Source organism: Pagrus major, chromosome 1, assembly GCF_040436345.1.
Source record: "Pagrus major chromosome 1, Pma_NU_1.0".
NCBI lineage: Eukaryota > Metazoa > Chordata > Actinopteri > Spariformes > Sparidae > Pagrus > Pagrus major.
Window position 1 is genome coordinate 28,773,948 of NC_133215.1, and position 15,153 is coordinate 28,789,100.

The 15,153-nt window shown below is 42.6% G+C and overlaps 1 protein-coding gene across 1 annotated transcript; it reads left to right on the plus strand.

Annotated features, from left to right (window-relative positions):
- The first annotated feature begins 13,024 nt into the window (after nucleotides 1-13,024).
- On the plus strand, nucleotides 13,025-14,362 carry adra2c (adrenoceptor alpha 2C). The gene has a single exon (XM_073475726.1). The coding sequence runs from the start codon at nucleotides 13,025-13,027 to the stop codon at nucleotides 14,360-14,362; it is 1,338 nt and encodes a 445-aa protein (XP_073331827.1).
- The last annotated feature ends 791 nt before the right edge of the window (nucleotides 14,363-15,153 follow it).

Consider the following 15,153-nt stretch of genomic DNA (forward strand, 5'->3'; position numbering starts at 1 on the left):
TTTGTAAAGAAATACTGCAATCAAACTTTTCCTTTGTTTTAAAAAAGCACTCTTTACCTCTTTCTATCACTCAACTTTTCAAGGCAAAACCATTTTAATCATTTTTAAAGACAAGCCAAGCTGGGTCTGATCCATGTGTGGCTTAGAACCTTGGATGTTTGCTTTGGCATGGCCCCATTTTATAGCTTAGAAGCGAGGAACAAAAGTGTAAATCTTGTCCACTGAAAACAAAATGAGAGCTTGCTGAGTGCCACTATCCACACAAAAGGAGGTACAAATGCATCACAAAAAACCAAACACGAACACTGTCAAATCATGCTGGGGTAACATTAGTCATCAGACTTTGCACAAACTTGCGGAGCGCTTGCCAGCTTGAGTGCATGCTGTCATAAAAGCAAAAGGGGGGCATACTAATTACTAACATATCCTGAAGTTCATGGACATTTTTCAAAGATTCAACTTTTCAATCAAATTGTTAAGCTGATATTATCATTTGTAATGAAAAAAACAATATTACATTTGTTACATCACGTATGTAACTTCCGTCGCGTACATGAGCTAAAATAAGTCAAGGTCGACTGTTGGTCTCACACTGCATATGTCTCATAACTTATTTAAACCTAAACCATGATCTTTTCCTTAACCTAACCCAGTAGTTTTGTTGCGCATGCCTAACCAAACTGTGGCTGTTTCACAACAACTACTAAATAATGTCCACGTAACTTACCACGTTGTTTTGGGCATAGTCATAATCTCATTTTGGGAGTCATTGGCTAACAAGCTATTTTGTCATTTAGGTGAGGATGTGTTGACTATGACAAAATTATCACCTCATGAAAATATTATGGCCGTTAAAAAAACAACAGACTACTTACACATCCAGCAGTTCTGTATTCACTTCAGGATTTAGTTCTTATTAAGTCTACACCAACTCTTGAGGGGAGCGTGTGCCCCTTTAATCGCCTGATGTTAGCTATTCGTCACTGGGGTGTTGCAAACTTTATCTAATTGCTGTTTGGTGCTGGGCAGGTTGTTTAAACAAAGATATGAGGCCTGAAATGGCTAACTAAAGGGAATGCTGAGACGGGTGAGAATCAGAATCAGGAAAAGTTTAAAATGCTCCACATAGCTGCAAAGTGATTAACATGCAGGTCCGACAGTGCTTTTTCCTACAAGTTTGCATCTGTTACCGTGGAGATGTAGTCCCAAAAGTGAGTGACCATTGTGAGAATAGGACTGCAGGTCTAAGCCCTTTAGCCTGGGGTGGACTTTCCCTTTAGGAGAATGTTCTCTAATTGAGCAAACATTGAGTTAAATGACAGTATCTGCAGCACCTATGACCTATAACTCCAGGGCAAGACCATTAGAGCCAGAAGATATCTCCTCTGACACTAACTGCAGAACCTCCTCTAAAGATTTCTGCTGTTGTTTTTTTGTATAAATACAATATTGTGAGGGTTCTGATCCATAGAGATCAGAGACTAAAACACCATCACGCATATCAACAGGAGTGCAATCTTGATTTCCTGAATCTCTGCAAGGGTTGGTTATTGCATCAATTTGGAAAACAAGAACAAAAACACAAGAACATTTTCTGCATTTCAACGAGATTGAAATAATCAGTCACACATTTTGTTCTTGTGTTCACACGGTAATGACTTCCATTAAAAATGCTACAATTAAATCCCTAGTTAGTTGCAACTCACAGGAACAGACATCAGCTGGAGTCATTGTTCAAATAACTGAACCCGATAACAAATCTCAATTACAAATAAGAGCAGAGCTCCTGTTAGGGTCATTAATGAATAAAAACATTGCAGAGAGAGAAACAGAGAAGAATGATAAGAGGGACAAGGACAAAAGATATGATCTGATATGACACTGACAAGTATTTATAACCTGACATGCCACAGTAGATGGTTTGTTGCACAGAATGATCTGGAACAGTGCCACTAGAAACCATTGAAAACATACTTGGCAGATGATTGTACGAACCATCTGTCTATCACTTGCAAACTTATAACAATCAGATCAACAGTAGGAGAGTGCTACCATCAAATCAAACTCCTACTGAAGCCAGTAGAGAGAAGAGCGAAAACATCTTTTACACCAAGAAAAAGCCATCAGTGCCAATCTTTGCTCTTCTTTCAATAAAACATATACTCTACTCTTGCTGGTCGTCACACCTAGACCACGCCTGTAGCTGCCAGTAGTGCCTCATAGGACGCTGATTGGTTAAATCCCTTTATGTTCAGCCACAAGTGCACACATTAAAGCCTGGTGAGATCGCAAATCCAACTGCCTTTAAAATAATGCATAATACTTGTTGGTAACCACTATGAATGATGGTGAAAGTTGTTGAAAAAAAGTCCAGGTTGTATAAAACTGAAATTCCCATTGAAAATATTCAATCCTAAAGCAGTCCCATCTCATCAAAATTAATCCAGGAGGATTTAGTTTGTCTAAACCTCTCAGTTCTCCTTCCACAATTGAATTCAGTCAGGCCAAACTAAGCATGGAGACACACACAGACACACAAAACAAAGTCAAGATGTGAAAACATACTGCTGAGGGTGATAGAAGAAGAAACCCAAGCCCCCCAAAAGATCATTTGCTTTGACACAAGCTGTTTAACACTTGTCTCTCTCACTCTGTGGTATCCTTTAACTCCACAATGCAAATTGTGACGCACACATACAAACACACACACACACATACGGCATCCATTATTCACAGTGGAGGGCAGTAGGCATGATCGGGCAGAGAGGCTGAGATGTCACCGCTCCAGCTGAAAAACCACACTGACACCACAAAGGCAGTCTGTATTCAAATCAGCGGGCACTGTCACTGCCTGTCCACAGCGCAGACTTAAAAGGGCTTAGAAGCAGACAGCAGATACGGAGTATTTTCCAAACTTAAAGAAGGTTCAGCTGCTTTGATTTTCTCTTGAATAAAGCATGTTTCCTGTGAGACTGGGATAAAGGCAAGGTTAGTGGAGAACGGCACAAACATGCATATACAGCAAAAGACAAACACACACACATAGACACACCGAAACAAGACTGATCCCCAACTCACAGGTTGAAAGAAGAACAAAAGAGCAACGATACAGATGCAAGCCTGGGCAGGGACAGAGGTAGACAGGTAGACGGGCAGGACGAAATGGTTTCATCATCCATGTCCAGGTTGTAAGATCTGAGAGAAACAGCAATAAAAGTGTGACAGTCCTCATCAGAGGGAAACACATTTACTACAACACAGTGACAGACAAACTGCCGCAAACACTGACAGGAATGGAGGGACATTTATTAATAGCCGCAACTTTTTTACTCTAAGAGAGAAGAGGCTGTAGGACAAAACATTTGCCTTCAGATTGAAGTGCTCGGCCCTGAAGATGTGATATCACAAGACTGATGTCAGTGAAGAATTAATGAACAGAGAAAAAAATCAATCATAAAAAGTCTATGAAAGCAATGATGCAGCTTGTAGTCTAATAGTGTAATGAAGCTAAAACAGAGTGATGGCAGATCACTGGAATTAATAATGCTTCACTGCTTCTGTTATTTGTTTTTCAGGTCAAAATTGAACAAAGGCATGTTTTAACCTGCAAGTCTGCTAGAGGAGGGGGCATCAATCTCTGCTGATGTTACATTACTCCTCCTACTGTAATTGGAGGGAAGCTTGTGTGTCTGATCTCTGTTCAGCTTTTCCTGAAAGCCACGTTCATCCAATTCCCTCCATAGCTAGCATATTCTGTTAGAGCCAGTTAACATTAGCTAGGTCAACTAAATACAACTCAAGTGTTATGTGTGACAAAGTGACAGATAAACATATATCAAATATTACAGGTTTTGTTGTTTGGTTCAAGTAACTGCTACAATAATTATTTTAGCTAAAATATAATCAAGTATTTGTATTTTTCATTTTTAAATATTTAAATTGTTAAATATTATTTTTCAAACACACTTGTAGACATGGGCCATTTTTGATCCATGTGTGTAAACTAGCGAGAGTGATACAAAAACTGCTCTTGTTGCATAGATATTGCATTATTAGGTCAATCACAGCTTGACTAATTTACTTTAATAGTGATAGAGCTGTGATATAAAAGTAGTGTAGCTCCTGTAGGGAATAAGGCAGTGGTTGATGTGTGTGCATGGACATTGATTGGATAATTTACTGTGACATATCAAATTCAATGCGAATGTAACAGTAAAACATTGGAAATCTATTTCTCACTTGTGAAATGTTATCCCCCCTTGCTTGTTTTTTTTACAATTGACTTTGTTACAACATCCACAAGGAGCACAAACATCTGGCATTTCATTTGTGGAGAGAGGCCTCTCACAGCCCAAAATTGTTTTGACTGCAATTTAATGTAGTTGTCCCCTCGAAAGTCGATAGCAGATTTTTGCCCCAGCGATATCAATTCATTCTTTCATTTTGGCAAGAGGCATTGTCTCCTCGGTTGTAAGGGTTAAAGCAAAAGCGTGAAGTGGGGTCAGGGACAGCTTGTGTTAAAGTGAAAGAGAGGGCTGGAGTAAAGGAGCACTCAGTGAAAAATCAGGAAAAAGGTTGCAATGCCGAAGAGCGCTTTGTTCTAGTTTACTTCAATTAAAGCCTGTGTGATGGATGATAGCATGAATGCTTTTCCTGCTTCACTGCAAACTTCTTGTGCTATTTTCAGTTTGAATATGACCTAGAGGCTGGGGTATGTGTGAAACCACATAGGAGGTACAGCCCAGTGATACCTAATTTGATTCTTTAATAAGATGTATAAGCAGGAGGTACTTGCTTATATTCTGTCGAAGGTGAATCATAAACAAATCAAAGAGAACAGGACCAAGGACAGAACCTTCAGGCACACACCAACAGAGTTTCAAGAAGCAGTTGCCAACAGCAACTGAGAAACACCTGTCAGATATAGGAGGAGAACGACTTGACCAGAGATTATTGTTCCTGAAAAAGTGCTTGAATAAGAGTTTGTTTGAGATAAGCAGGGACATGACCAGACAAAAGAGTTTGTTCATTATATGTAGCACACAATGACCAATAGAGCCAATCCGATCAGAGATGTAGGTAAGATGTTAAGGGAGCTGGAAGCTGTTTTCGTACAGCTAACCATGTTTGTAAGATTTTTGAGTGTTAGGCAGAGAAAAACTAGTCTCCCATCCCAGAGAGGCAAGGAATAGTTCAAACCCTACCCTCTAACCTCCTCCACACACCTTGCAAGCATACTGATACCACAACACTGGAGCTGGTGACACCAGCCATAACATGCTGCTAATGGGTGGATGTGTCGTATCAATTAAGAAGCACTTTTAGTTTGCTTTTAATGGTTGTTGCAGTTAAGTTAAATAGATTGGTGCAGCAGGATTGGAGTTTTATTCCAGCAGTAAAACCCCTATACTGTTATTTACATTCATTGTGATTAAACAGAAAACAGGTGTGAATGCTTATTTTCACTGAGCTCGATGATTCAAACTTTGCTTGATCTGGCAGCCACCTGCCCATTACCGGGATAAATCCAATCATAATTATAGAGATGCAAATTTCCCTTAAGCTCTAATTGATGATGGCATTGTTTAACAATCACCTTCACGTACATCGGCAGGATCAAAATTCCATCTAGAAGAAAAGTATTGGGAGTCATATTGGTCAGAGGGTTGTGTTGCAGTGATAACAGAGCTGTGAAGTGCTTGGCCACCTCAGGTTGAAGAGGTAACTCACTGCTTTGTTTTGAGCCTCTGACTAGCTTCTTTTCCCTGGTAATGGTAGCCAAGGCTCACAGGTATAGTAGCATTTAGAGTGGTCCACCATGCTAAACTGAAACACAATTGAAATACATAAAACTGGGGCCATAACATGAACTTACATGACTGCAAAATCAACCAGCAGAGTCCTGAGTGTCTGTTAAAGTCCTCCTATTTCTAAGATAGTGGGTTTTTGAGTCTCGGATGGCGGTCGACCTGTCCTACAATCCCAAAGCGTCAGTATTTGACGAATATCTTACAAATAGGAGCCTTAAGTAACAATGAGGACAAATGTTTAAATGTATGGGAATACAGAATGAGGACACAGAAGGTTGGTCTGCAGTGACCAGTAAATGCTACATGAGTGGTTTGAGGCCATCTGTAAAACACCTATTCTTTTCTCAGATAATACAAATGTAAGAATGTAATGTTCTCTATAAAATAAATGATTAGACTTCTACATTCATGAACATGGCATGCCATCAACTGCCTAATCAGGTTATCTACAATATAAGTCCACTTTATGTTAGCACTTGTCACAACGGCCCTATTAGGTAACTTCTGACCATCTGGTTTTAACTCATCGCAAATTAAAAGCCTCTTTAATGCAGATAAATCACTTGTGTCCCCAAGTAGCAGTTTATTGGCAACATGTTTATGGGCTGCACATGTAGGCATGTGTATTTGACCAGATCCATAGAACAAAGACACCAACCAACTAACCCCCAGACACAATGGTATCCTTTGAGAACATGAATAAGAGTAAGATGGGTAGCGGAATCCAATTTTCCACTCAATTCCCAAAGTGTGAATAATGCTTTCCAAGCCTATTGCTAATTAACTAATGAGGAAAGGTTTAAACCACTCTATGCAAAGAAGGGATGTAGGTAACCCAGCCTCTTTTGTCCCCTAAGACTCGGCTCCGCTCCTGCTCCTCAGCTGGCTTTCTTCTTTCTCTGGTGTTTCTCTCTCTCTCTCTTGCCTCCTGTTTGCGTTATTCTTTTCTCCTTTCTTGCTCTTGCTTTTCTTCACTTCTCTGTTTCTTAACCTCTGCCCTTTCCTCACTGGGCTGTTTTAGCTTTAAAGGCTAAGCTCTCAGGCAGCAGAGGCATCAGTAGTGGGATTATGCTAGGAAGCCAGACATCTTGGAGAAACCCAGAGCACTTGAAAACAGGCCTTAAAAAGAAATGATGTATGGATCAGGGTATAGATGGAGGAGGTGCTGTAATGGAAAAGGTTTCGTGGGTTTATCTGCAGATGGTGCGTTACAGTGTGGTTCCATGTTTGATTGGATCTAAAAGTGCCCTCGTTTGGGTGGTTTACTGTACCAGCTGACACGTCTGGCACTGCTGAGCTGTGTGCTGGTTATGAGGGGGAGCCTGCAGGTGATTTAAAGCTGAATGTCTTGAATTGAATTCATTCTATGTCCACATTAGGCAATTTTCCTTCTAAAATTGAGGGGCATTGATTCACAGGAGAATATACCATCAGTCCGACATCTCCAGATTTATTTCAGTACATTATTAGGCACACGTGATGCATTTAATTCTTCTGTGTTGACTCTATCGGCAAGCTTAAAGTAATAATGACTCCCCACAGCCAATTCCTCACTCTCTCCTGTCTTCATCTTCACATGCGGTTCCCATAACAATTTGTCTGTCCTCTCTCGGCCAATCTGTGACCTCTTTCCAAGTGACACTTCACAGATGGTCATTTTTCACCAATGGCAAGTCAATCTGGTGTGCAGATCATGATGCAACACCTAGTCGATTGATGTCGGTCTATGTCTGGGGTGTCACGTCTTCAACACATTCCTGCTGTGCTCAGCTCGCCTGCAGATCTGCCAGTGTGGCCCAACTGTCCCTCAGATGGAAGGTAATGACTGTGCCAGGCCAGACAGTGCACAGCCACCCATCTCAAGCAGGGAAGCGCTTCTAATTGGAGAGTCAATCTATGATTGGATAGTGGCATAATATAGAAAGTAGTGTCTGCAATGTAACAGTGTGTTGTGCCACAGCAGACATAGTAAAAGCGTTTCATGAGGCTGAAACCTTGTGGCGCATCATTTTTAGAAAACTTTGATTTGTGTTTAGAAGCACATTTGTTAAAGAATCACTGATACTTCTTTGGAAAAGATACTGACCCTGAATAACAGATACAGGGGAAGACCTGGACCAGGACTGCTGAATGAAATTGATAAAAGGCCAAAACATACTCAAAGGAATGGATGCTTTATTTTTGTGCTGAATATCAGCCAGATTTTAAAACAGTCAATAAATTTATTCTCAAAAAGGTCCCTTCACTTTCAGCAACCATGTGCAGATTCATTTGGAGTTTGACAGAGCAAAATGAGGTTTATTGACTACTATTGAGTGAGCAACACAAAACTGTGGATTAAATGTGAAATATTTTTTTTTCAAAAGATAGAAAAGAAAAAACAATGTTGGTTATCAAAATGGTTTGATATTACAAAGTTAGTATTACAAAGTTATCAAATTCATATGTGACACAATGGGAATGGCATTTTTGTTAATGCCGGGAAAAACAGCCTCATATTTCAAAATGATGCAGTGCAGTGAGGATACAGATGTTTCATATAGGGGACGAGCCTATATAATCTGAATCTGCCTGTTTATCACCTTTACCAGAGACTCCAGCCTGCAGGAGTTCCTACAGCTGTTTGATAAACTACACAATTTGAGTAACAACAGGCTTCATGATCAAAGAAAGATTTTATATCCTGTGGACACTTTTGCATCACAGTGTATTATTGAGTGATGGTTTTTCTAATGTCTCATTTTAGGGGGTGCTGCAGCACCCTCAGTACCCCTAGTGTTTATGGTTATGATCAAACATGGACTGAGCAATGTTTTGCAGCCATCGTCAGTATGCTTCAGCGAGAAGTAGAATAGGAGGTTGCTGACCTGAGGAGGCGACTGCAGATGAAAACAGCCTGGAGGAGGAGCACGATTTGTCTCTGGCTATGCACGTAATCTTTAGTTTAGTTTACCTAAAGCTCTGCTTTTGGTTAATAATGGAAAATAGACAGAATAAATGCAATACAGTAGCAAGGAATGTTGCTGAAATTGCTAGAAATAGCTAGCTACCCCCGCTGGCACTTGTGGAGCTACTTGACTATGAAAACATTAGATTTATGATTTGCCATTAATTTTCATGAAACTGCCCATATTTGATATCTACATACTTGATTCTTTGCACAATATATTCTCAGAAGTAAGTGTTAAAATAACATTAAAAAAACTGTAAATTAAACTCCAGCGCGCTGCTTGAACTGTCTGCCTTGCAGTCTGAAGAGATGTAATGCATTCTGGGGCAGCTGAGTACGTGCAGTAAGCTCACGGCATGTATGTATTCTTGCTAATGTAGTATACAGCCAGGCATTTTTCACATACACCAAATCCACATACTATGCAGTTGGACCACATCTTATACTCAATTCAGCATCATAAGTACTCTGTGTCTGAGTTTGTGTGTGCGATGTGGGCATGGTACACCTTCCTGGACTCTCCTGGCTTCAGACTCCCTGCTGATTACGCTCACCTGCCTTCCATCCATCCATCCCATCAATATGCAGGATATCAAGCCCAGCTCTTCATCCACTCATTGCCAGGTTGTTGCTACAGTGGTCGTTTAGCCTCAGACCATGATGTCCTTACGTTTAGTGAACTTGTGACTTTCCTTGTCTTTTTTTATATTCATGCTAATTGTGTCTTCTTTCCTGTGCTCCAGAATCATTACTGGCCCTCTCGCCTGCCTGCTGCTTGGATGCTTTCCAATCAACTAGCCACTAACCCCAGCCAGCCCACGCCATTCTCCTCCATTGATCCACCCTGCTCAGAGAAGATCCTGCCATACCTCCTTCCATCTTGCCCTCTGCCTCAGCCCACTTCTCTTCCCTTCATCCCATCTCCATTCCCTGCTGCCTTTCCAATAAATCCTCTTAATCTATTTTACTTCTGAGTCTGTTTCTGCGTTTGGGTCAACCTTCCAAATCATAATATAAACTGCATCGTGCTTGACACACAGCTGCCTGCTTCACAGGGACAACTACACCAAGGTCACTGTGGATGTGCTGGCAAGTCTCCATCTCTAGTAGTTCTGACAATCCCACATACACACAACTACAAATGAAGAAGCAACTGAGAGTGATTGACTGATTTGGATCAGCAGGAGAGATATGAGAATATTTTCGAAGGAGACGTAGTGAGCTGAGAAACAGACAGCACCCCCTTTAGTGTTCATTTTAATAGATTTTAGGATTCAGGTTGCAAGAAGATAAAAGCAGTCTGAGAAATCCAAATCAGCAATTCCATTGATCTTATTTTACTGTTTTCCAACAAGGTAATTTGTCACTGAAATGCGAGGAACTAGATAAGAAGCAGGCCTTGTTCTGTGTGGGGATGCTTGCAAGAGAGAAACTCCCCTGGGCCAGATGTTGCTCTGCTGAATTATTTGTTCTCCACTCTATAGTTGTCTACCCAGGTAGCACCACCATTTGTCACTGTCAACAGCTGGTACAATACCTCCCCCCTTATAGGGGGGCCTATATGGAAACTACTGCACATTAGGGAGGGTGGGGAAATTAGAAGTGGCTGTCATTACTGCTAATAGCTTTGATTTCTTTAGGGAATAGCCTTTGTTAGCGTGTGGTTGATTTAGTATTCTGTGCTCATGTTGCACATCCATGCCCAGTATGTACAAGTAGATGATAAGAGTTCATAAGCAGGGGGAAGACGCCTGTGGCAGTATGTCTTCTAGCCATTATGAGGATCTGATGGTGTGAAGAAGCATAATAACTGGGGCGGTCACTGTATTAGATTTCACTGGGGCCACGAAAGGCAGCTCATGTTACCTTGAGAGAACACATCAGGTGTTATTACACTTTTGAAGCTCTATTAGGTGAATGTTATTAGGCTCATATTGCTTCTTTCTTCTACCTTAATAGAAAGCTCTGGGCTTCTCCTCTGTTTTCAGTTCCACGATTACAGTGTAGCACACAAAGTTCAGCGACTGCAAAGCAACAATCACTCGGTTACAAGAAGCAAACAAGGGTCATTCTCTGTAAAACTGCAGTGACTCAACCAGAAGAACAAAGAACAAAAAGGAAGAACATTTAGAATACAAAGCCTTGATTTAAAGAGATATAAAAGTAACCAACACAGTCTCCTCGACACCCAAAAGCTAGCTTCTGGTGAGAACTGTAGCAGGAAGAGCCAACTTCTTCCCTCAGAGCAGAGCACAACGTTGGAAACAAGAAAAGGGCTTGGTAATAGCTGAGATCGCTCACTGGTGCCCCAATTATATGGACAGAGCTGTGGCCCCAGGACACGACTTAATGACCATAATAAGGCTTGTCTGTCTGTTCAAAATCAGCTTAGAGTGCATCCACACTGACCTACAGCATCACTCCATCCTTAGTTCAATTTAAAGAGGCAGCATGAGAAGGAGCAGAGTGTTTCGGGGGTGGGGGGTGGGTGGGACAAGTGAGAGACTGTCCGCTGTTCTGACTGTGTGTTTCCCAGGCAGATGGAGCAAGACCCCCTGAGCTCTTCTCATTCCACCTCAAAGCCTTGATGAGGATCAATTTGGACTTGAGCATTTCTTGCGGCTGTGGGTGCTCTTTAATTCAGTATGGCTGAGCGCTCTGTGATTAATGACAGGTACTTAGCCGGGAGACCGGTCAATATACACACTGGTCCAGGGACTTAATACCAGGCTATACGCCAAAGGGGAGACAGGCTTTCTCCAGGCAGCAGCACCACCCAGATCAGAGGTTTACAGGGGCAGAGAGCAAAAAAAAAGGTAGACCAAAAATCTCTGTTTGAGTGGCAAGTGTACATTTACATGTGTGTCCCCGTGGGAAATGAAATAACTTCAGACAAGATAAGCTGGAAGTCATAGTCATGATAGATGCAGCCCTTTATTGCCTGTGATAAAGTCCACCCAGGGAATGTAGCCATGACTTAAAGGTCTATCCTCATTAATCATATAGGCACCATGCGAGCCCCATTCTATTCTGTAAGCATTCACCCTGATATTCACAAAAGCTGAGCGCTTCTCAGCTCCACCAGAACATGACAACTGCACCATGTAATCCTCTAATCTCCTTATCAACACAATTACCACAACACAAAATAATAACGGCAGGAGAGTGCAGGGAATTGATAAAAGTTATCACTGCAAGGTCACGCGCTCTTTATATGTCCATCCTATAGGGAGAAGTAATCAATACATATCGGAGTATGTATTCACCTGAAGGCTGTGTAGATATAATAATGCATCTCTAATCTTGTTCATATTCATGGTGCGTGTGCTCGCCTGTTTGTCCCTCCGGAGCTGCCTGTTACAACACTGACCTCCAGTGTGCGCACAGAAGGACGGAGCGGAGCGGAGCGCGTTCTCCGCGCTGTCAGTGTGCGCTGTTTGACAGCAATGTGACCTCACCCCGAAACAGCAGCTGCTGACTTTAACAGGCGCGAGCACGCTCGAAATGCTGGAATGGACCTTCAGAAGTCAAATCAGGAGACAGACTGATCAGCTGTCGGATTTGTGACTGACAGCCAGCTTGCACCGACAATGCAGATAAACAGGACACACATTTAAAAAAAAAAAAAAAAGGCGCTCCTCCAGCAGCAGCCGACACTGACCAAACAACCTTATCCATATCCATCCTTATTCTTATTAAAATGAGCATTTTAATTAGATATAGTTTGCTTGCTTATTTCACTATTTTCATCTCCTCTCCTCCAATTATCGCTCCATCTCCGAGGCAGAATGAGAGAGAGAGAGAGAGAGAGAGAGAGAGAGAGAGAGAGACACGTGGTTGTTACAAACCTCTCTCAGGACACAGCGGGGAGGCGGAGGTGGAGAGATGCGGGCGCAGTCGGGATGGGAGAGGACGCGTTGAGGAGAGAGCCTGCTCTCTAACCATGGACCTTCTGCTGCTGAGCAGCCCGCATGGTTTTGGAATAAGGACTTAAAAGACTTTGCGTATTGCGCCCTCTCTCCCTCTCTCTCTCTCTTTCTCTTTCTTGATCTCTTTCTTTTCACCAGAGGAGAGACTTACATGCATCCTGCATGTGGAAGATCGCAGGTGAGGGAAGAGGAAAAATGTCATTTGCGGCTGATCCCTGTAGTGAAATATGCGCTCAAATCCTAATGGGATATTTCTACAGATTATTTGGGCACATTTTAAATTTTTGAAAGTCATCCCTTGACTGAAAAAAACCCCCCAAAAAACAAGACTCAGAATGGATTTCCTTAATAGCTCCAGCATGGAGGACAGGGCAGAGGCAGATAATATCTCCTCCACCTCTCAGAGCCAGTACAGCCAGCTTGCTATCTGGGGTCTGGCCGGACTTGTCAGCTTCCTCATTCTGTTTACAATAGTCGGGAACGTGCTGGTCGTTATCGCCGTTTTAACGAGCAGGGCTCTGAAACCACCCCAGAACCTTTTTCTTGTCTCACTGGCCAGTGCGGACATACTGGTGGCCACCCTGGTCATGCCCTTTTCTCTGGCTAATGAACTCATGGGCTACTGGTTTTTTGGCAAAATCTGGTGTGACATCTACCTGGCTCTGGACGTTTTGTTCTGCACCTCCTCCATTGTTCACCTGTGTGCTATTAGTCTGGACAGGTACTGGTCAGTGACACAGGCGGTAGAATATAACTTAAAGAGAACGCCTAAAAGAGTTAAAGGTATGATTGTGGTGGTGTGGTTGATCTCAGCCGTCATCTCCTTCCCACCGCTGATATCAATGGACAGGAGCAGCAACGAGGCCAGTCCCCAGTGTATCCTGAATGATGAGACCTGGTACATCCTTTACTCCAGTATTGGTTCATTCTTTGCCCCCTGTGTCATCATGATCTTGGTCTATATTCGGATCTACCAAGTGGCAAAGACCAGAACCAGAACAATGTCAGAGAAGAAGAGGGATGTGGACTCACCACTGGAGAATGGGATGGACCAAGCCGAACCAGGCAGAGGAGGGTCGTTAAAGTCCAACAGGGGCGGGAGCATGAAAGACCAGGACCGTGAGAACGGGCACTGCCAGGAACAGGGGGTTCGATCCCCACTACCGAACGAGCCGAAACATCCACCGACAGACCACGACGACGACTATGACGACAGCAGCTCGTCGGACGAGAAACCTAAAAAAAGTTCCAAACATCAACACGACGACAGAAAAGACAGGAAGTCCAGCCGGAAAAGCAGCTCCGCCTCTAAATACTCCAGCAGGAAGTCGCGTGCCAGTTCCAAGTCCATGGAGCTGTTCTCATCTCGCCGCAAACGCAGGAGCACTGTCAATCGGAAGAAAGTCTCCGCTGCTCGGGAGAAGCGCTTTACCTTCGTACTCGCCGTCGTCATGGGAGTTTTCGTCGTGTGCTGGTTCCCGTTCTTCTTCTCCTACAGCTTGTATGGAATCTGTCGCGAGCCGTGCCAGATCCCAGAGACGCTGTTCAAGTTCTTTTTCTGGATTGGCTACTGTAACAGCTCTCTGAACCCGGTCATCTACACCATCTTTAACCAGGACTTCCGCAGAGCCTTCCAGAAGATCCTCTGTAAGTCATGGAAACGTTCTTTCTGAATGCTTCCTGCATGGATGGGGTTGTACTAGACACTTTACCCAGCAGACACAAATTTACAGTCTTCTGATCTGATGGATAAAGCGCTGGCTTGGGGGGCTTTCACACCTTTACTTTCAGGGATTGCACAAGAAATGAAGGGATGCTTAACAGATCAAAGGATTGAACTGAAGTGCAGTAAAGGCTTTAAAAAACAGGAGTACACTCTTTGAGGAGACTTCCATTAAACACCAACCGGGCTGACTTTGGACTCTGATGTGGGCTTCGGCTCATTCCCCTCCTCACTGACTTCTTCTCCCTTCATTTAAATACAATAAACTGACTCATAACAGATACTGTGATGCATGCACGCCACAGTGGCTGAATCTGCATGAACTGCACAGGAGGTGAAGGGTTTACAGAGACACTTGATTTATTATGTGACCTCATTCACTGAATACAACGCGAAGGCCTTGACAATCTCCACACAACCGTTGTTTGTGACGTTAGACAGTTATTAGACGTAATCTTTCTTCTCTCTTTCTGTTTTTTCTCTACCTTTCTATTACGTCACACTCTCAACATGAGGACCAATGGGACGAAGGGGCTCCTTGCTTACTGTTTCAGTAGCAAAACCGTTTCACTAAAAAAAAAAAAAAAAAAGAAAGAAAGAAAAAAAGACTCATCCTTAAAAACTACCAAGTCACATTTCTGCTTCAGTGTTCTGTGTCTAAAGTGGGAACATTTTATCAGAATGTGTGTTTTGTGTAACTTGTACAAGTGGCTTGGACTTGGTCAGGTCGCTGGTTAAATT

Bases quoted from the DNA above. Each gene is read 5' to 3' on its own strand.
- adra2c (XM_073475726.1), top strand. From the start codon at position 13,025: ATGGATTTCCTTAATAGCTCCAGCATGGAGGACAGGGCAGAGGCAGAT.